The sequence below is a fragment of the Arachis hypogaea genome, chromosome 18 (genome assembly GCF_003086295.3).
Source record: "Arachis hypogaea cultivar Tifrunner chromosome 18, arahy.Tifrunner.gnm2.J5K5, whole genome shotgun sequence".
Lineage (NCBI taxonomy): Eukaryota > Viridiplantae > Streptophyta > Magnoliopsida > Fabales > Fabaceae > Arachis > Arachis hypogaea.
In genome coordinates, this window is record NC_092053.1 from 15735320 (window position 1) to 15758097 (window position 22778).

General features: G+C 36.5%; 1 protein-coding gene across 1 annotated transcript; it reads left to right on the top strand.

Moving 5' to 3' along the window:
* LOC112769638 (protein C2-DOMAIN ABA-RELATED 7-like) lies at nucleotides 1–1168 on the top strand. Its single transcript, XM_025814124.3, has 4 exons — nucleotides 1–111; nucleotides 518–583; nucleotides 675–722; nucleotides 854–1168. The coding sequence occupies exons 1-4, from the start codon at nucleotides 1–3 to the stop codon at nucleotides 1166–1168; spliced, it is 540 nt and encodes a 179-aa protein (XP_025669909.3).
* Nucleotides 1169–22778: the final 21610 nt, after the last annotated feature.

Here is a 22778-nt window from a genome sequence, read left to right on the forward strand (position 1 = left end):
ATGGACCAAATCTATGGTGTTCTCAAACTTAGGATTCAGAGAGGCATTAATCTCGCAATTCGCGATTTGCGTTCTAGTGATCCTTATGTTGTTGTCAGCATGGGTACTCAGGTTAGAATCTTATTATTGTTATTATTAGTTCCTTGAGAGTTCTACGAAGATATCTTCATATATGTCATTATAATAGTTAAGATGCGAATTGCTAAGCAATTTAATCAAATATATTAAATTGTCTAATAATTTTTAGTTATCATTTTTTACATAAAAATATTTTTATATAAATAAATTTTTATTTTGAGTTGTTTAATTTATTTGTTTTGAAATATTATTTTCTTAATTTTTTCTATCATGTTTGGTATGCGGCTTGGAGTTAAAATGTGTAGAATAATTTTGTTAAACAAGAATTATTGTTTGTAATTTTTTTTTTGGAAATCCTTTTTTTCCCCTTCTCATTAGAAATATGTGCTTATTATTATTAGCAAATTAAAATGATTCTTTAATTTCATTTGGTGTGCAGAAACTTAAAACTAAGATCATGCATAAAGATCTCAATCCCGAGTGGAATGAAGAATTGACCCTTATGGTTGACGATATTTTTTTTTTTTTTACCAAAAATAGGAGACTCGAACTCGCAACCTCTTAATTGAGTATATGGGGAGACTATGCTATTTGAGCTATTACTCATTGGCATGGTTGACGATATTAAAACTCCAATACATCTGGTATGTATTAGTCAAGTATATAAATTGTATAGTAGACTTATTTACTATGTCACAATAATAATTATAATTATTATATTAGATATAAAACTAATCATATACATCTGTCTAAATAGTTTAAATTTTTTTTGCAGAAAGTTTTCGACAAAGACATGTTCTCAGCAGATGATGAAATGGGTGAAGCAGTTATAGATATAAAGCCATATGTTAAGTGCTGGAACAAAGGATTGGAAAAACTCCCAGATGGTTGTGTAGTGAAAAGAATTCAGCCAAATGAAAATAACTATCTTGCAGAAGAGAGTCCCTGTATTTGGCACAATGGGACTATAATCCAACGTATGCTCTTAAAATTGAGAAATGTCGAGTGTGGTGAATTACTCTGTGAACTTGAATGGCTTAGTGTACTAGGTTCTATGGGCTTATTAGAGCTACAACAATTACATGCTTAAGTATTATATAATTGCCCCTTCCTAGCTATATAGTGTGTATATACACGTTCAGAAATAATAGTATTATGTGTATATTTAGTGGTTGTTTAGATATTATTAAATTGATAATATTTTTTAGTGTATTTGGTAAATTTTTAATAATAAAAATAAAAATATTAAAAAAATTAAAAATTTTTTTTTGAAAAATTATAATTTATATTTTTTAAAAAAAGTTTTAAGATATTTTTTTATGTAATAAATAAATAAAAAATATTTTTTATATTATTATACTCAAACATAATTAATAAATAAAAAATATTTTTGTATAAAATATTCAAACATAAAATTATTTTTATTTTTTAAAATATTTTTTAAAAAAATATAACTTAAAAAAATTTAAAAATTTATCTAAACAAGTGCTTAATTTTTTTGATAATTAGATTGTATATATATAAAAAACACATCCAACTCTCCATTAGCATATTGCAAAAAGTAGTCATTTAGCACATAATAATCTTTTCTTGTTTTTTCATCATACCTTAAGTTAACTCGTACGACTTTATATGACTAAATTCCCAAAATGGTCCTTTAGATTGAGCCCTTGCACCAATTTCACCCCTGAGTTTCTAATTGCACCATTTTGGTCCTCGAAATTAAACTCCGAGCTCCATAAAAGTCCCCAAGTCCATTTCCGGCCTGAGTCAGCAAATCAGATGCTGATCTGGCAAGTCACTGCCACTGTGGATGTGGAAATGGCTATATGACGTGGACATATGGTGACCATGCTCCAATGTAGTCCCTACCCCCATTTATAAACCCTAAACCCAACGTGAACCCATCTTCTTCATTTTCTTCTTCCGCTTCTATTTTCTGCTTCTATTTCTACTTCTTCTTCTTTTTCTTCCAAGTGTAGTACTGCTCGCAATGAAACTTGTGACAAATTATGGGTGGTGCTAGTCATGCAGTAGGGACTTCGAGCCGCTCCTCTTCAACCGAAAATTGGACAAAAACATCAGTGTGAACTAGGCCCAAAAAGGTACCGAAATGGTGTGGATGTGGATGTCTCCCCATCCTTAGGTGGTCAGGGACTGAAACGCATTCTAACAAGTCCTTTTTTGGATGTCCTAATTATAATGTATGTAAGTGGGTTAAGCTCATTTCTGTATAGTTGCTGTGTTTGCGTTCCAAATTGGTATGACCATTTTCTGGATTATTGCAGACTAACGGAAAGAGATGGTGTGGATTATTTGTTTGGACAAATTCTGGACAAGAAGATGTGACTTGGAAAGATGATAATAAGTAGGGTGAACTAAAAATGAACTTGGCCTGGAGGCTAGGAAAACTGGAAGCAATTGTGAGAACTCAGAAAGTGTTAATCCATGCCATGTGTTTAGTGTTGTTGTTAGTTGTTATTTTTGTGTTAATGTTGTTCAAAATTTGAGCATGACATGAATTATACAAGTGTATTTCTGATTATAACTATCATGAATGAAACAATTTGGACATAATTGAATAAAAAATTTGGCATGTTGTGTTTTAGCATTTGATGTGAATACTTACAAAATAAAAATTGAAGACAGGACAACCATATGGTCAATAATTAAAGTACTGCTATATATATAATTTATCAAAATACCATAGTATGCATATCTTTAAGGTCTTGAGTGTTTCCTAGATTACCAAATTGACAAAGCAAACATCAAAAGTGGATCATCACCCTTGTCTATGACCATTGTCATAATAGTTTTCCAAAATAAAAATAGACTCATATTTAGAAATAACTATCTAACATCGAAAAGTGTATATTTTTAAGAAACATAATCATTTTTTTCTTGGTGGCTTAAATCTCAGAGTTCGTACAAACTTCAGCATTTTTCCAATCTTGAAGCTGTAGCTAAACTAGCTCCCTGCATTGGATCCAAGTTTGCAGAAGTTGCTGGAGAAGATGATCTTCTTCTAGTTGTCAGCTTTGTAGGTCTTGTTAGCTGGAATGCACATTAGGCACAAATGCCACAAATGCCACACATTAGGCCCTGCAAACTTGGCATAGCCTCCCTCATGGTTAGAATCAGACCCTGCAACAGAAATTGAGACAGCATAACCATATTGAGTGAAAACATTGACCCCATAAAATACACATAATGACCCCTATAATTTCATCCCGTGCACTATAATAGACCATGACTTTTAAAAAATGCATTATAACAGTCCCTGACTTTGACAATAATTCACCATAATAGACCCTAACATTTACAGGCGTGCAAACAAAAATTCACCAAACTGATTTCAAGAACAATTCATAAATGTTTACTTATGCTATTATGCAGACTTCCTGATTTCAAAAATCAATAATCAATATATCATCATCATTAACCAATGTTACTCACACACATACAAAATCAAATCAATAATCTTTCAAGTGTGGAGACAAAGCAACAGAAGTCCAGCATACATGAAGTATAAGTAAGCATAACATCAGAAGTACAACCATTAGACTCTTTGCATCAATGTATTTAATAAGTATAAGCTTAGCATCAGATTGAAAACAGATGAAGCATGAAAAATATACACATAGATTTAAAGCTTATTGTATACTAGATTCTATAGCTTTGTGTAGTCATAAAAGCACATGCTAAAAGCTTTGACTTCAAATTTAACACGCACATCTCAAATTAGACCCATAAATTTCAAATGTTTAAATGGAATGTATCTATTGTTATTAATATTATTATTATTTAACTAATATACCACTAACAACAAAAATAAATCAATAACCAAAAATCAAACATACCTTCATGCTCAATGAACACATCAACAAGACAATTGTTTTTCTTAGCAAAGAAACACATCTTCTTTAAATCCCCATCATTGTTTAATCTCCTGAGTCCAACCTCTAGACTTCTACCTGGAACAAGCCACCAACATTCCTTCATCTTGTCATACCCAAACTCTTTATGGTAATTCCTAATATAAAAAATATCTAATGTATCTTTATCAAAATCACCCAAACAACTTTTCTTATCAGAAGAATAAACAATCTTTACTTCATTTTTTCAAAGCTACCCCGTGATGGAACATAATATCAATTAGATTTTCATCTGTATCAGAAATAAAAATTGTACAAGTTAACTCAATGACCATGGTCAAAACCCGAAAATCAACAAATTGCATTTCATGTCTGGTAAAAAAAATTTGCCCCTGTTTGATCAAGCAAAAACAGAGCATTTTTAAAACCCATATCCTAACAGAACAATATATGAAATCCTAAACCTTTATCAACGATGAAAATACCCCTACCACAAACAAACAGAAAGCCAACTAAACCCTTGAAAATCAAGCTATGATTGCCAAAAAAAATAAATAAATAAGGGCTCTGTGTACTCACCTTAATAACAACAATGGTGCTTCTTCAATAACGGCACTATGAACTCCACGGCAACACTAGTAGCCCCGCAAAACTGTGGAACTCGCAAACCCTAAACCACCGTACTAAGCCTTCACTATTGTCAGAGGAAGAGGGAGTCTAAGAGTTCGGTGTTGTAGAAAGGAAGGAGAAGACTGTAAATGATCAAAACACATATGCCTCCAACGTTTCTTTTTTATTCATGTAAAATGGTGACGTTTTACTCTCCTTAGGTGCCAAAACCCTAAACGACGCTGTATAGAACATCCACCGTGGCAGTTATTTGCCAGATCAACACTCCGATTTGCTTATTCGGGCCGGAAATGGGCTTGGGGACTTTTATGAAGCCTGGAGTTCAATCTCGAGGACTAAAATAGTGTAATTGGAAACTCAGGGGTGAAATTGGTGCAGGGGCCCAATCTGGAGGACCATTTTGGGGATTTAGTCAACTTTATATATAAAGAAATCACTTGTAGCTAAATTAGCAAAAAATTTAAAATTTTGATCCTCTAAATTTTGAATTTTATTTTAGAAGATAAAGTGTGATCTCTTACTATTTATTTCATAGGTGAGACTAAAAAAAAATAAGAGAAAAAATATTCAATAGTGAGATATCATACTTTATCCTCTAAAGTAAAAATATAAAATTTAGAGGATCCAAATTCAAAAACATGGATATAAGTCCACGTGTGTTTTGATAATATAAAGCTTAATAAACTCTTGTTCCTCAATGCAAATACCCATTGAGTAGTGTCATCTCATATGCATTCTTATCACCATTACATAGAACTTCTGTCCATTGCATTATCAACAGTAGAAGAACCAAAATCATATCAAGAAACCATTGTGCATCTTTATTGGCAAGTGGCAACAAGCCATTAATGCATAATTAAAAGCTCTAAAGAAGAACAACACTTAGTTCCTTACTACTCTACCAAAAAGCAAACATGCAATTGGCTGTAAGTAAATTTTCAAGAAAAAACTCAACATTGATTGGAGTGTGGAAAGGCACAAAACATGCCTTGTTGCCAAGGGATTCACTCAAATTTCTGGGCACGATTACTTCGATACAGTCATCCCTGTTGTCAAGATGAATACACTGAAAATTCTTCTTGATGTAGCAGCATCGAGGTCCTGAATTGTTCACCAACTTGACGTTAATATAACATTTTTTTATGGAAATCTCCTTGAAGATGACTATATGAAGACCCCACCAGGCCTTGAAGTTATTGATTCTAGCTTGGCATGTTAACTCACAAGATTTCTATACGAATTAAAGCAGGCTAGTTGACATTGGCACACAAAACTTGCATCAACCCTCGTCAATTTTGTCTATCACCAATTAATGCATGATGATGATTGCCTCTTCACTAAAGACACCTCTGACTCCTTCAGTTCTATTCTTGTTTATGTGGACGATCTTGTCCTGACAGGTAGTTATATGAAAGAGATTTAAACAGTAAAGGATCATCTCCACCACCTTTTCCAAATCAAAGATATTGGTAAGCTAAAATACTTTCTAAGAATCGAATTTGCTAGAAGTAAAGAGGGTATCACCATGAATCAATGCAAGTATTGTTTTGAATTACTAGAAGACTATGGAATGTTGGCAGCAAAATGATCCACTATCCCAAAGAATTCTTCCATACAATTGTCAAAGGATACAAAAACAAAATTGGAGAGCAACACTGAATACTGAAGATTGAACGAAAGACTACTTTACTTGGCTAACACAAGGCCAGAAATTGGCTACGTCATAAGAAAATTAAGCAAATTCCTGGAGTGTCCTACTGATAAGCACTTTAAAGCTGGATTAAGAGTCTTGAGATACTTAAAATCTGCCTCGTCAAAAGGATTATTCTTCTCATCCGAGTCTGATCTTGAGGTCACAGCATATTCGGATAGTGATTGGGTAGCATGCCCTAATTCTAGACGATCAGTGACTGGATACTATCTTTTTGTGGGAAATGAGTTGTTGAGTTAAGAAATTAACTAAATTAATTAATGATGACAAACATTATTTTGTTGGGCAAAAAATATAATTAATATTGATTATTTATAATTATATGAGGCTGAATATTTATTATTGCAGGCCAAAACAAATCAGTACAGCGGCCCAAAGTGAATGGAAAATAAAACAAGGCTGGTGAGTTAATAACATAAATGAAGCCCAAAGAAAAACAAAGAAAAAAGTTAGATGGGCCAAACGGGTTGCATGAATCAAATCCGATCCAAGCCCGTTAGCAACAAATCCCTCCAAGTTGATCTCACATCATAAGCAACGTTCACTTTTGTGTGTTGGTCAGAGAATCAGAAAAGTGAGAAAGAGAGAGAGAGAGAGAGAGAGAGAGAGAGAGAGAGAGAGAGAAAGCTTCTTCCCTAAGCTGATAACCAAAGAGGCAAGAAAGAGAAAGATTAAGTTTGAAATGCAGAAGTCTAATCAACCATTTCAAACCACATCAAGCTAAAGGCAAAGGTTAAAGATAACCTATTTCCTTATGCATGCATCATATGCTCTTCTCCTCTTCCCAACTCTCTGCTCAGTCCGAAATGGGATACAAAGAAAAGTTGTCTTTTGTTCTTCATTGCTGTGTATCTACGGTCACAAGTAAGTCTTGGAGACCAAGTAGTTTATCAATGGCTCAGATCCCTTTTACCATTGGAAGACTTTTATGGTTGCTGTTTTATGGCTTTCGGTCAACCTTGGAAGGTCAGAGGCAAAGTTTCTACTCTGAGGATTAATGAGAAAAAGTGAGTTTGTGGGTTGGTGAAGCACAGTGCTCAAAGAGTTGACCTAGGAAGAAGAACCCAGTAACATGCAAGGAAATAAAAGAAGATTTTCTATTCATTCAGAAGTAAGGAGAGATAACCCAGTATATTGTGGTTTTGTTCTGTGAAGAAGTTCTCTGAAGAAGTTCTTCTACTTGGACAGTGCTCTCTTTCAAAAAAGCATTCTGCCAAAAATGAAGAACTGAATCAGAGACATGCAAATCTAGTTTATCACATAGCAAAGAGGTTGTTGATGAAGTCAATCTCCTTCATGTTATTGCAGATTGTATTTTACTTTTCAATGTTTATCTTTCTGTAATTTTTTGAGTAAAAAGGCATATTGAGAGAGCTCAAGTAAAAGCCATGAGTGGAAAGAGGCTGAGAGATACACTTGAGAGAAAAGCCTAGAGTTATTTTCAGATTTCTTTAGGTATGTCTATGTCTTGTATCTTGTACCTATGAGGTATCCCTTCCTTAGTTGGGTTAGCACTAAGAGTGAAGAGTTAGGTATTAGCATAGCCAATGTCAAGTTAGGTTAGAACTTGAGTATGAAAGGATTGGGTCAATCCTGTGGAATTGGTGTATGTAATACTTTTAACTATAGTGGAAATTCCTCCATTGTTGTGGAGGAGACTGGACGTAGGTTGCATAGCACAAGGCAACCGAACCAGGATATATGCTGGTGTTAACTTTTCTCTTCTCTACTATGTTCTATTTTCTGATATTCATGAGACAAAAATAAATTGTCTCATAAATTTCTGCTGCTGAGTTCAAACAGAATCAGAATTGCAAGTTTAATTGAAAATAGGTTATTTAAGTGACTTCAAGAAAGGCATAGATTCAACCCCCCTCCTTCTCTAAGCCTACTACAACCTTCAATTGGTATCAGGAGCTAAGGTCTCAAGAAACAAGCTTAACCGCTTGGAGCAAAGATCCAATGGTGAACAACTTAGGCACAACCACAGTTGCCTACACCCTCACTGAAGGCCAGTCAAACAATAGGCTTCCTTTCTTCAACGGGAAGAACTATGCCTACTGGAAAGAGAGGATGAGGATCTTCATCCAATCCATTGACTACAACATATGGAAGATTGTTATGAGCGGTCCCAAGATTCCAACAAAAACAAGTGCTGATGGAGTGGTGACTCCAAAAGAAGAAGCTAAATGGAATGAGGACGAAAAGAAGAAGATGGAGCTGAATGCTAAAGCCATCAACCTTCTTTACTGTGCTATCAGGTTTGAAGAGTATCAAAAGGTGTCTAGATGCAAGACAGCCAAAGAAATCTGGGAAAAACTCCAGGTTACACATGAAGGCACTAAACAAGTCAAAGAAACGAGGATTGATATGCTGCGAAAAGAATACGAGATGTTCAACATGAAGGATGGAGAAAGCATTAATGAAGCGTTTGAGAGATTCTCAATCATAATCAACAACCTTGATGCTATGGGTACAAACTACTCAGAACAAACTCTAGTGAGAAAACTTCTTAGAAGCCTCACAAAAGAATGGGAAACCACTGCCACTGTCCTAACCGAGAGCAATAACCTAAGCCCTATAACCTATGATGAGCTGAGAGGAAAACTCCTTGCCTATAAAATCACACACACAAACCCAGACTCAAAGAAAAAGGGAATAGCCCTCAAGTCAAAAATAGAACCAAAAGAGAGTGAGTCTAGTGATGGTATTTCAGATGATGAACTTATGTTTTTTGCTAGGAGATTTAGAAGGATGATAAAGAACAAAGGCAAATACAAGGGTTCAAGCTCAAAAGAACACAAGATGGACTTGAGCAAGGTGGTGTGTCATCATTGCAAGGAGGTTGGACACTTCAAGCTAAATTGTCCAAAGCTCAAGAAGGAGGACAAAGGAAAGAAAGACAAGAAGAGAGTGTTCATGGCAGCTAATTGGGAGGATCTTGAGAACGACTCCATTGAGGAAGAAGATTCTGAAGGTGAAGATAAAGACTACTTCATGGCTGAAAACAATAATTTAGATAAGTTAAATTTCTATGATCTGTCTATAGATGATTTACATGCGATTATTGATGATCTTACTCTAAACACCTCAAAATTGCTAGATAAGTACAATGGGTGCAGATCTGAAAGAGATGTGTTAAAAGCTGAAAATAATTTTTTAAAAGAAAAAGTAAAGGAAACTGAATGTGCTTTGGACATTATTGAAGAAAACAGATTTCTAAAATCTGAACTTGAAAAATTAAAAGGAAAGCACATTGTGGATCCTTCTCATGAGTTAATTGCTGAAAATGAAAGACTAAATAATATGATTAAAAGGCTGAAAAGTGACTTAGCAAAATTTGCTCAAAGCTCAAGTAGCTTGGACAAATTACTTGCAAGCCAAAGACCATTATTTGAAAAATCCGGTTTAGGTTATATAGCCAAGGAAAGTGCAGTTTTAAATGATTCCTCTATAAAATTTGTGGCTTCTTCATCAAATACTAAATCCACACCAAACAAATCTGGTTTTGGATATGTTCCAACATTTGAAGAAAAATTTGATGAAGAATACACAAGTGAAACTGAACCTTCACCAAGAACCGAACCTAGTTCAAACAGGCCAGGTTTGGGGTACATTTTGAAAAATGAGGTTGCTTTCAAGAAACCACCATTATACAACAAAACCTCATATTCGAAAAGTCAAAAAGTTCAAAAAAATCTGGTGAAAATGCTTTTGCAAAGAGGAACAAGTTTAACAAAAATCAGTTTGTCAAAAGAAATACACCTCTTTCAAAAACCAGAAAATTTCAACCCTTTAATCATTTCAAGCAAAATAACTCACCTCAATTTCAGCGATACACATCAGAAAATCATTGTGTTAATTGCAAGAAATTTGGTCACTCATATGCACAATGTTTCATTGAAAAGAGAGTTGTGGGAAACAAAATTTACAATGTTGTTTGCGATTTCAATGCACTTGGGCAACCAAGATGGATTAACTTCAAAGGATCCAAATTAATTTGGATACCTAATGTTACTTGAAGTTTCTCATACAGATTTGCCTAGCATCCAAGAACAAGAAGGATATGTGGTACTTGGATAGTGAATGCTCAAGGCACATGACTGGAAGGTCAACTTACTTTATCAAACTAAACAAGTATGATAGAGGTTTTGTGACCTTTGGAGATGATGGAAAAGGTAGAATAATTGCTGTTGGAAAAGTAGGTAATGAACAATCTACTTTCATTAATGATGTATTTTTGGTATGTGGTTTAAAGCACAATCTTTTGAGTATAAGTCAGCTGTGTGACTTAGGATATTTAGTGACGTTCAAAAGGCTTGAATGTTGTGCTGTAAATGAAAAGACAAATGAAGTGTTTTTTGTTGCCAAGCGTTGTAATAATGTGTATGGACTTACCCTTGATAAACTAAATGATCAAAATGTAGCTTATTTTCATTCTAAAGAATCTGAAAGGTGGCTATGGCACAAGAGATTGGGCCATGCAAGTTTGTTTCAAATAAATAAACTTGTAAAGAAAGAGTTAGTAAGAGGTATTCCTTTGATAAAGTTTGACAAAGACATCACTTGTGATGCTTGCCAAATGGGAAAACAAACAAAAAGTTCTTTTAAACCAAAGGAAGACATCTCTACTAAAAGACTACTTGAGTTGCTACACATTGATTTATTTGGTCCAACAAGAACTCAAAGCCTAGGTGGTAAACATTATGGTTTAGTGATTGTGGATGACTATACTAGGTTTGGTTGGGTTTTATTTCTTGCACATAAAAATGAAGCCTTTTCGGCCTTTGAACCTTTTTTAAAGAAAATTCAAAATGAAAAGGATTTAAAGATTTCTTCTATAAGAAGTGATCATGGAACTGAATTTGAAAACAATTTATTTGAATCCTTTTGTGAGAAATTTGGAATATCTCACAACTTCTCTTGTCCAAAGACACCACAACAAAATGGTGTGGTAGAAAGAAGAAATAGAAGCATACAAGAAATGACAAGAGCTATGCTTTGTGAGAGCAATGTTCCAAATTTTCTTTAGGTTGAAGCGGTTAACACGGCTTGCCACATTTTGAATAGAACTATCATAAGAAAATTTTTGAAGAAAACCTCTTATGAACTTTGGAAAGGTTACCCACCAAACTTGGACTACTTGCACATCTTTGGATGGAAATGTTTTGTTCTAAATAACAAATATAATTTGGATAAATTTGATCCAAAGGCATATGAGTGCTTGTTTGTAGGATATTCCACAACTAGTAAAGCATATAGGGTTTATCATCAAGATGCTAGGATTATTGAGGAGTCCATAATGTTACATTTTGTGATACTAACTTGGTGCAAAGTGTTTTAGAAGAGTGTGATGCAGGGAATCAAGCTCAAAAGGATGATAAAATTATGCAAAATCATGAAAATGGAAATTCTGTTCAAGCTGAACCAGAAACTGCAGTTGCTGAAAATTTAAGAGACAATTCCATTTTGTCTCATAAATCTGAAGAAAATCCTGAAGCCAGCAGCACCCAGAATCCCTTGGTATCTGAATCTGCCTCCAAGTCCACCAGACCTCGTGAATAGAGATTCTTGAAGAATTATCCTGAGGAATTTGTTATTGGGGATGTCTCTCATGGGGTTAGAACTCGGTCTTCAACTAGAAAGGCAAATGAAAGAACAAACATTGTCCTTCTCTCTCAAATGGAGCCTCAAAATGTCAAGGAAGCCCTTGGTGACCCTTTTTGGGTAAAGGCAATGGAAGATGAGCTCCAAGAGTTTGAGAAGAACCAAGTTTGGACATTGGTTCCTAGGCCAAATGGAAAGAAAGTGACTGGCACCAAGTGAATTTTTTGGAACAAGCTAGGAGAGGATGATAGCATTGCAAGAAACAAGGCAAGGCTAGTAGCACAAGGATATGACCAAGAAGAAGGAATAGACTTTGATGAATCCTTTGCCCCTGTTGCCCGAATAGAAGCCATAAGACTTCTCTTAGCTTATGCTGCATTTTGTGGTTTTAAATTATATCAAATAAATGTGAAATGTGCATTTTTGAATGGTGTGATAGATAGAAAAGTGTATGTGGAGCATCCACCTGGTTTTGAAAATAAAGAGCATTCTAACCATGTTTTCAAATTATCAAAAGCTCTATATGGTTTAAGACAAGCTCTTAGAGCTTGGTATGAGAGACTTAGCTCTTTTCTTTTGAAAAATGGTTTTTAAAGAGGCACCACAGACACAACTCTATTTATCAAGAATTCTAATGATTCCTTCATTCTAGTCCAAATATATGTTGATGACATTATTTTTGGATCAGCAAATGAATCCCTTTGTTCTGAATTTGGAAAACTCATGACAAGTGAATTTGACATGAGTATGATGGGTGAACTTAATTTTTTCCATGGGCTACAAATTAAACAAACTGAAAATGGTATTTTTATTCATCAAGAGAAGTATGCCAAGGAATTTGTTAAGAAATTTGGTATGGAAAATGCCAAACCCATGAGAACACCCATGCACCTTAATTCAAAATTAGATAAGGGAGAAACTGAGAAAGATGTAGATGAGACTAGGTATAGAGGAATGATTGGTTCTCTTATGTACTTAACTTCCTCTAGACCCGATATTGTGCAAAGTGTTGAATTGTGTTCAAGGTTCCAATCCAAACCAAAAGAGTTACATCTTTCTGCAGTTAAGAGGATCATTAGATATGTTCATGGCACATCTAATTTTGGTCTTTGGTATCCTAAGATTAATGATTTCTCTGCAGTTGCTTATTGTGATGCAGATTTTGCCGGTGATAGAGTTAATAGAAGAAGCACTTCAGGCTTATGTTGCTTTCTTGGAAGGTCCTTGAATGTTTGGTCAAGTAAGAAGCAGCCAACAGTGGCTTTATCCACTGCAGAGGCTGAGTATATAGCTGCTTCTTCTTGTTGTTCTCAGCTTATGTGGTTAAAAACACAGCTTGCTGATTACAAATTAAATGCTAAAAATATTCTCTTGTTGTATGATAACATGAGTGCCATTAATATTTCTAAAAATCCATTTTTGCACTCTAGGACTAAGCATATTAAAGTGAAATTTCACTCAATAAGAGAGCATGTACAAACAGGGGATATTAGCATTCAATTTGTTAAATCTGAGGAGCAATTAGCTGATATTTTTACTAAACCACTGACTGAGGACAGATTCTGCATGCTTAGGACTAGTCTAGGAATTTTAAGTAATGATTCTTTATTTGAAAGTTGCTGATATGTTTGTTGGAGTTTTTGTCTCATAAATAGGGATGAGATAATTCTGGGCAAGTGAAGAATAGTTCCCTTCAATCAGCGTGCTCTGGAAGTATTGCAAGGGTAGATTGATTTGGGCTAACCTCAAAATTTAGATCATGGGTGGTCCTATGTGTTTTCTTAAATCAAACCACTTCTGGGCCCAATATGAATGTTACATGTTATTTTTTTTGTTTTTGTTTTTGTTGGTTTGTGTGTTTCAGTTTTTTGTCCAAAAAGGGTTTTCTTTTAATTTTATTTTAACTTTAAGTCCAATAAAGATTTTTTTAAATTCTACTGATTTCCTTTTTTTTTTTTGGTGACTGATTTCCTTTTATTTTGAAATAAAATCAATTTCTCTTTTTTGATGTCAAGTCTTTTCAAGTCATATCAAAAGGTGATGCAGTTGCATGGTTTGAGAAACTTTCTTTTGGGTACGGTTACCAATAATCCTTCTCTTCTCTTCTTAACTCCTCCCCAAACCTTTCGGTTTCCTCCACTACCTTCATTACTCCATTTTTCTTCTTAATCTAGAAACCACCACATGAGGAAGAAAACCGTCGTACAAAAGCCTCCTAGAGAAAAGATACACAAGCTTCCTGCAAAACCTAAACCTTCAACTCGCTCTCAGGACAGAACTTTCACTCCATCTCCTTCTCCTCCTACCTCGCCTCCCAAGACTGACCCCATGGCTTACACTAAGAACCCTTCAAGGTTCCCTTCTTCAGCCAAGCCGACACCACCTCCGACGGAACTCCTTCAAAACCAGGGTCGTCGAAGCCTAGTTCATCAAAAGGGAAACGGCCAGCCGCGACTGAACCTGCATCCGAGCCAACACAACCTAGGACAAGGTCTGTTCCCTTGCGCTCACAGAGAGGTAACCTCGTATACCCCTTAAATCAGTTAGAGAACCAGACATTGATCCTTTTGCTCATAAATCTCACTTCATGACATCTCACTCCAACTATAATCTTTTTAGATTTAGGTCTGCCATGAACAATGACTTTTATGAAGGTGTTATTAAGTACTGTACCCTATGTCCCTCTTTTCTTGCTGATCTGCCAAACTTGAAAAAGAAAGGTTTTTCATTTGTTGAAAATTTGGAATTTTTTGGCTGGAATCACCTTTTTTATATCAAAAAACCTATTTATCCTCTGTTGGTCAAAGAGTTTTATGCAAACATGACATATCATAAGGGCACTGTTCATTCTTATGTTAAGGGCAGAGACATAGCTTTAAATAATGAAACTATCAGTGATTCATTGAAGTATACTGATGTTGGGCCGTGTGCTTATACCTCTGTTAAGTGGGAAGAAGGAGTTGGTATTTCTTACAATGATGCTTTGGCTCACATTTGTGAACATGTTTCCTTGATTGATGGCATTACACCCACTCACAAAGCCCTAGGATATGAACGTACTCAGTTGCACCGTATTGTCAACCACATCATTCTCCCTCAAAGTGGTTCATATCAAAGGGTTTCTTACACTGACACTCTTGTTTTATATGCCCTGCTCACTAAAACAGAAATTTCTTTTGCCTATTTGATGGTTAGATACATGTTTGATTCTGTTAGAAGTGAGAAAGACAAAGCCCTTCCTTATGGCATGTTTCTAAATTGTGTTTTTGAGAATTTTGGTGTTGATATGTCAAATGAGGATTATGAAAATAGACATTCATATCTAAAAGGGGATGGTTCAGTGAAACAGCAAAAGGGACCCACTCGTTCAGAGAGAGTGGTCTTGGACGATGATGATGATGACTTTATTCTTGAGGAATCTCCTCCTCCTTCCACCAAGGGTACTTCCATCTCCACTCGACAAAAATCTGCTCTACTGAATATCGTCAAAGATGTAGTCCAGGAGTTTGTCTTGCAATCAAATCACATGATTGCCATGAGCAAGGAGCAAAGGAGGCTGACGAGCAAGCATGAAAATTTCCTCTGAAAGTCAAGAGATAGAGTGGCTGTGTTCATGACCTTCATTGACAACATACAAAAGGATGAGGACCATGCCACTGATGCTGATGAGGACGTTGATTAGGAGGAAAATGGTTCTGATGCTTAGGATTGTCTCATCACACTGCTGCTGCATGCTTCTTAGTTTTTGTCTCATGAAAAATGTTTATTTTGTCACTTTTGAACTATTTTTTATGATCTTGGATGACTGTAATACTCTGACTTCTGTTGCACTGCACTTCAATTTATTTGGTATTTTGAACTGTGTTCTAACACCTTCTTGCAGGATTTAAGGTGCTGGTTTTTATTGATCTTGCTTGTTGTCCACCCTTGATGACAAAAGGGGGAGTAATAGCTGCTGAATGCTGACTTTTTGAATTTTTAAATTGTGAATTTTACAACTGTGCTGCTGCAGGGAATGTTGTTGACATGAATTTGCAACTGTTTGCTACTGATGTGATTGTTTTATTGGAATTTACTTTCATGTCATGTTGAACCCTGGGCTGGAAATTGTGTTGATAGTTGCTTAATCTCCCTTAGTTAAAGTAAAATTTTTGTATCTCTTTACTGTGCTCTATTTAAGTATAATGCAAACAGGAACAAAAAGGAAGAGCACAAATCCAGGGGGAGCTACTCTTGAAAAGAAAAGGGGAAGCAACATAAAAACAATCAACATCATTCAAAGGGAGTTTCTAAACTTTATTCAAATTCATTTCCTTTTGATTAATGTTTAATTATGTTTGTCATCAAGGGGGAGATTGTTGAGTTAAGAAATTAACTAAATTAATTAATGATGACAAACATTATTTTGTTGGGCAAAGAATATAATTAGTATTGATTATTTATAATTATATGAGGTTGAATATTTATTATTGTAGGCCAAAACAAATCAATACAGCAGCCTAAAGTGAATGGAAAATAAAACAAGGCTGGTGGGTTAATAACATAAACGAAGCCCAAAGAAAAACAAAGAAAGAAGTCAGATGGGCCAAACGGGTTGCATGAATCAAATCCGATCCAAGCCCGTTAGCAACAAATCCCTCCAAGTTGATCTCACATCACAAGCAACGTTCACTTTTGTGTGTTGGTCAGAGAATCAGAAAAGTGTGTGTGTGTGTGTGTGTGTGTGAGAGAGAGAGAGAGAGAGAGAGAGAGAGAGAGAGAGAGAGAGAGAAAGAAAGCTTCTTCCCTAAGCTGATAACCAAAGAGGCAAGAAAGAGAAAGATTAAGTTTGAAATACAGAAGTCTAATCAACCATTTCAAACCAAATCAAGGTAAGGGCAAAGGTTAAAGGTAACATATTTCCTTATGCATGCATCATATGCTCTTCTCCTCTTCCCAACTCTCTGCTCAGTCCGAAATGGGATACAAAGAAAAGTTGTCGTTTGTTCTTCATTGCTGTGTATCTACGGTCACAAGTAAGTCTTGGAGACCAAGTAGCTTATCAATGGCTCAGATCCCTTTTACCATTGGAAGACTTTTATGGTTGCTGTTTTATGGCTTTCGGTCAACCTTGGAAGGTCAGAGGCAAAGTTTCTACTCTGAGGATTAATGAGAAAAAGTGAGTTTGTGGGTTGGTGGTGCACGAAATTGTGATCTCTAGTAACAGCGCCAAAAACTCAGTACGCACGTTCTCAGTCTCAAATTATTTTTCGTTCACAACTTCGATACAACTAACCAACAAGTGCACTGGGTCGTCCAAGTATTACCTTACGTGAGTAAGGGTCGAATCCCACGGAGATTGTTGGTATGAAGCAAGCTATGGTCATCTTGTAAATCTCAGTCAGGCGGATATTAAATGGTTATGGAGTTTTCGAATAATAATAATAATTAAACAGAAAATAAAGATAGAGATACTTATGTAATTCATTGGTGAGAATTTCAGATAAGCGTATAGAGATGCTTTCGTTCCTCTGAACCTCTACTTTCCTGATGTCTTCATCCAATCAATCCTACTCCTTTCCATGGCAAGCTTTATGTAGGGCATCACCGTTGTCAATGGCTACATCTCATCCTCTCTGTGAAAATGGTCCGATGCGCTGTCACTGCATGGCTAATCATCTGGAGGTTCTCGATCATACTGGAATAGGATTCATCATCCTTTTGCGTCTGTCACTACACCCAGCACTCGCGAGTTTGAAGCTCGTCACAGCCATCCCTTCCCAGATCCTACTCGGAATGCCACAGACAAGGTTTAGACTTTCCGGATCTCATGAATGGCCATCCATGGGTTCTAACTTATACCATGAAGATTCTAATATCTCAGACTCGGTCTCCTGTATTAGATATCTAAGAGATACTCATTCTAGCTTGTTTGCATGTAGAACAGAAGTGTTTGTCAGGCACGCGTTCATAAGTGAGAATGATGATGAGCGTCACATAATCATCACATTCATCATGTTCTTGGGTGCGAACGAACATCTTAGAATCGGAATAAGCTTGAATTGAATAGAAAAACAGTAGTACTTTGTATTAATTCATGAGGAACAGCAGAGCTCCACACCTCAATCTGTGGTGTGTAGAAACTTTACCATTGAAAATACATAAGTGATGAAGGTCCAGGCATGGCCGAATGACCAGCCCCCATTGATCTAAGAACTAAACATCCAGAGATAGATTAAAGATATTCCAAAAGATGTAAATACAATAGTAAAAAGTCCTATTTATACTAAACTAGTCACTAGGGTTTACAGAGATAAGTAAATGATGCAGAAATCCACTTCTGGGGCCCACTTGGTGTGTGCTTGAGCTGAGCATTGAGCTTTATACGTGTAGAGACTTCTCTTGGAGTTGAACGCCAGTTTGTAACCTGTTTCTGGCGTTTAACTCCACTTTGCAACCTGTTTCTGGCGTTTAACTCCAGAATGCAGCATGGAACTGGCGTTGAACGCCAGTTTACGTCATCTAAACTCGGACAAAGTATGGACTATTATATATTGCTGAAAAGCCCTGGATGTCTACTTTCCAACGCAATTGAGAGCGCACCAGTTGGAGTTCTGTAGCTTCAGAAAATCCACTTTGAGTGCAGAGAGGTCAGAATCCAACAGCATCTGCAGTCTTTTTTCAGCCTGAATCAGATTTTTGCTCAGGTCCCTCAATTTTAGCCAGAAAATATCTAAAATCATAGAAAAACACACAAACAAATAGTAAAGTCAAGAAATGTGAATTTTAATTAAAAAATAATAAAAATATACTAAAAACTAATTAAATTATACTGAAAACTATGTAAAAACAATGCCAAAAAGCGTATAAATTATCCGCTCATCACAACACCAAACTTAAATTGTTGCTTGTCCCCAAGCAACTGAAAATCAAATAGGATAAAAAGAAGAGAATATACTATGAATTCTAAAATATCAATGAAACTTAGCTCCAATCAGATGAGCGGGACTTGTAGCTTTTTGCCTCTTGAATAGTTTTGGCATCTCACTTTATCCATTGAAGTTCAGAATAATTGGCATCTATAGGAACTTAGAATTCAGATAGTGTTATTGATTCTCCTAGTTCAGTATGTTGATTCTTGAACACAGCTACTTTATGAGTCTTGGCCGTGGCCCTAAGCACTTTGTTTTCTAGTATTACCACTGGATACATAAATGCCACAGACACATAATTGGGTGAACCTTTTTAGATTGTGACTCAACTTTGCTAAAGTCCCCAATTAGAGGTGTACAGGGTTCTTAAGCACACTCTTCTTTTTGCTTTGGACCTTGACTTTAACCGCTCAGTCTCAAGTTTTCACTTGACACCTTCACGCCACAAGCACATGGTTAGGGACAGCTTGGTTTAGCCGCTTAGGCCAGGATTTTATTCCTTTAGGCCCTCCTATCCACTGATGCTCAAAGCCTTGGATCCTTTTTATTACCCTTGCCTTTTGGTTTTAAGGGCTATTGGCTTTTTGCTCTTGCCTTTTTGTTTTAAGAGCTTTTGGCTTTTTCTGCTTACTTTTTCTTTCTCTTTCTCTTTTTTTTCGCTATTTTTCTTTCTCTTTTTTTTCTGCAAGCTTTTGTATTCACTGCTTTTTTCTTGCTTCAAGAATCATTTTTATGATTTTTCAGATTATCAAATAACATGTCTCATTTTCATTATTCTTCAAGAGCCAACATATTTAACATTCATAAACATCAACTTCAAAAGACATATGCACTGTTCAAGCATTCATTCAGAAAACAAAAAGTATTGTCACTACATCAAAATAATTAAACTAACTTCAAGGATAAATTCGAAACTCATGTACTTCTTGTTCTTTTGAATTAAAAACATTTTTTATTTAAGAGAGGTGATGGATTTATGGGATTACTCATAGCCTTAAGACATAGTTGCTAAAAACTAATGATCATGTAATGAAGACACAAACATAGATAAACATTTAACATAAAAAATGAAAAACAGAAAATTTAAGAACAAGGAATGAGTCCACCTTAGTGATGGTGGCGTTTTCTTCTTAAAGAACCAATGATGTCCTTGAGCTCTTCTATGTCTCTTTCTTGTCTTTGTTGCTCCTCCCTCATTGCTTTTTGATCTTCTCTAATTTCATGGAGGATGATGGAGTGCTCTTGGTGCTCCATCCTTAGTTGTCCCATGTTGGAACTTAATTCTCCTAGGGAGGTGTTGATTTGCTCCCAAAAATTCCGTGGAGGAAAGTGCATCCCTTGAGGCATCTCAGGGATTTCTTGGTGATGAGCTTCTTCATGTGTCTCTTGAGATCCATGAATAGGCTCTCTTATTTGCTCCATCTTTTTATTAGTGATGGGCTTGTCCTCATCAATGAGGATATCTCTCTCTATGTCAATCCCAGCCGAATTGCATAGATGGCAAATGAGGTGAGGGAAGGCCAACCTTGCCATAGTGGAGGACTTATCAGCCACCTTGTAGAGTTCTTGAGGTATAATCTCATGAACTTCTACTTCCTCCCCAATCATGATACTATGGATCATGATGGCCCGGTCTATAGTAACTTCAGACCGGTTGCTAGTGGGAATGATTGAGCGTTGAATGAACTCCAACCATCCTCTAGCTACAGGCTTAAGGTCCAATCTTCTCAGCTGAACCGGTTTGCCTTTTGAGTCAATCTTCCATTGAGCTCCTTCCACACATATGTCCATGAGGACTTGGTCCAACCTTTGATCAAAGTTGACTCTTCTTGTGTAGGGGCGTGCGTTTTCTTCCATTATTGGTAGGTTGAATGCCAGCCTTACATTTTCCGGACTAAAATCTAAGTATTTCCCCCGAACCATAGTGAGCCAATGCTTTGGATTCGGGTTCACACTTTGATCATGGTTCCTAGTGATCCATGCGTTTGCATAGAACTCTTGAACCATTAGGATTCCGACTTGTTGAATGGGGTTGGTTAGGACTTCCCAACCTCTTCTTTGGATCTCATGTCGGATCTCCGGATACTCATTTTTCTTGAGTTTGAAAGGGACCTCGGGGATCACCTTCTTCTTGGCCACAACATCATAGAAGTGGTCTTGATGGGCTTTGGAGATGAATCTTTCCATCTCCCATGACTCGGAGGTGCAAGCTTTTGTCTTCCCTTTCCCTTTTCTAGAGGTTTCTCCGGTCTTAGGTATCATCAATGGTAATGGAAAAACAAAAAGCTTATGCTTTTACCACACCAAACTTAGAATATTGCTCGCCCTCGAGCAAGAGAAGAAAGAAAAGAAGTAGAAGAAGAGAAAATATGGAGGAGAGTGAGGGGGAGGTGTATTCGGCCAAGGTATAGAAGATAGGGTTGTGTTGTGTGAAAATGAAGGAGGATGGAGGGATTTATAAAGTGAGGGTGGAGGGAGTAGGTTCGGCCATAGTGGGTGGGTTTGGGTGGGAAAGTGATTTTGAATTTTGAAGGTAGGTGGGGTTTATGGAGAAGAGTGGATGGATGTGAGTGGTGGTAGTTGGTAATAGGGAAGAGAGATTGAGATGATTGGTGAAGGGTTTTGGGGAAGGGTGTTTATTGGGAAGAGAGGATGAATAAGAAGAGGGGAGAATATGAGTGGAGGTAGGTGGGGATTCTGTGGGGTCTACAAATCCTGAAGTGATCCTGTGGGGTCCACAGATCCTGAGGTGTCAAGGGTTTACATCCTTGCACCAATTAGGCATGCAAAATGCCTTTGCATGCATTTCTGGCGTTTAAACGCCGAAGTGATGCTTGTTCTGGGCGTTCAACGCCCATGTGCAGCATGTTTCTAGCGTTCAGCGCCAGCTCTTCTCAGGGTGTATTCCTGGCGTTTAAACGCCAAGATGTTGCTTGTTTCTGGCATTCAACGCCAGATCCATGCTCTGTTCTGGCGTTGAACGCCAGTAAGTCCTTCCTCCAGGGTGTGATTTTTCTTCTGCTGTTTTTGATTCTGTTTTTAATTTTTGTATTTATTTTGTGACTCCACATGATCATGAACCTAATAAAACATAAAAGAACAATAAAAATAAAAATAGAATTAAATAAATAAAAATTGGGTTGCCTCCCAACAAGCGCTTCTTTAATGTCAATAGCTTGACAGTGGGCTCTCACGGAGCCACACAGGTGATCAGGTCAATTTTATAGACTCCCAACACCAAACTTAGAGTTTGGATGTGGGGATTCAACACCAAACTTAGAGTTTGGCTGGGGCCTCCCAACACCAAACTTAGAGTTTGATTGTGGGGGCTTTGTTTGATTCTGTATTGAGAGAAGCTTTTCATGCTTCCTCTCCATTGTCACAGAAGGATAGCCTTGGGCCTTAAACACAAGGTAGTCCTCATTCAATTGAAGGACTAATTCTCCTCTGTTAACATCTATCACAGCTCCTGCTGTGGCTAGGAAAGGTCTTCCAAGGATGATGCATTCATCCTCATCCTTCCCAGTGTCTAGGATTATGAAATCAGCAGGGATGTAAAGGCCTTTAACCTTTACTAGCATGTCCTCTACTTGTCCATAAGCCTGTTTTCTTGAGTTGTCTGCCATTTCTAATGAGATTCTGGCAGCTTGTACCTCAAAGATTCTCAGTTTCTCCATTACAGAGAGTGGCATGAGGTTTATCCCTGACCCAAGGTCACACAGAGCCTTCTCAAAGGTCATGGTGCCTATGGTACAAGGTATTAAGAACTTTCCAGGATCCTGTTTCTTCTGAGGCAATGTCAGTTGATCCAGATCACTCTGTTTATTGATGAGCAAGGGAGGTTCATCTTCCTAAGCCTCATTACCAAATAATTTGGCATTCAGCTTCATGATTGCACCAAGGTACTTGGCAACTTGCTCTTCAGCAACATCCTCATTTTCTTCAGAAGAAGAATACTCATCAGAG

What these genes read in the sequence shown, in the direction of transcription:
- LOC112769638 (XM_025814124.3), top strand. Translation starts at nt 1, where the DNA reads ATGGACCAAATCTATGGTGTTCTCAAACTTAGGATTCAGAGAGGCATT. An exon ending in TTGTCAGCATGGGTACTCAG is followed by an intron (nt 112 to 517) that starts GTTAGAATCTTA and finishes TTTGGTGTGCAG; the next exon opens with AAACTTAAAACTAAGATCAT. An exon ending in ATGAAGAATTGACCCTTATG is followed by an intron (nt 584 to 674) that starts GTTGACGATATT and finishes ATGCTATTTGAG; the next exon opens with CTATTACTCATTGGCATGGT.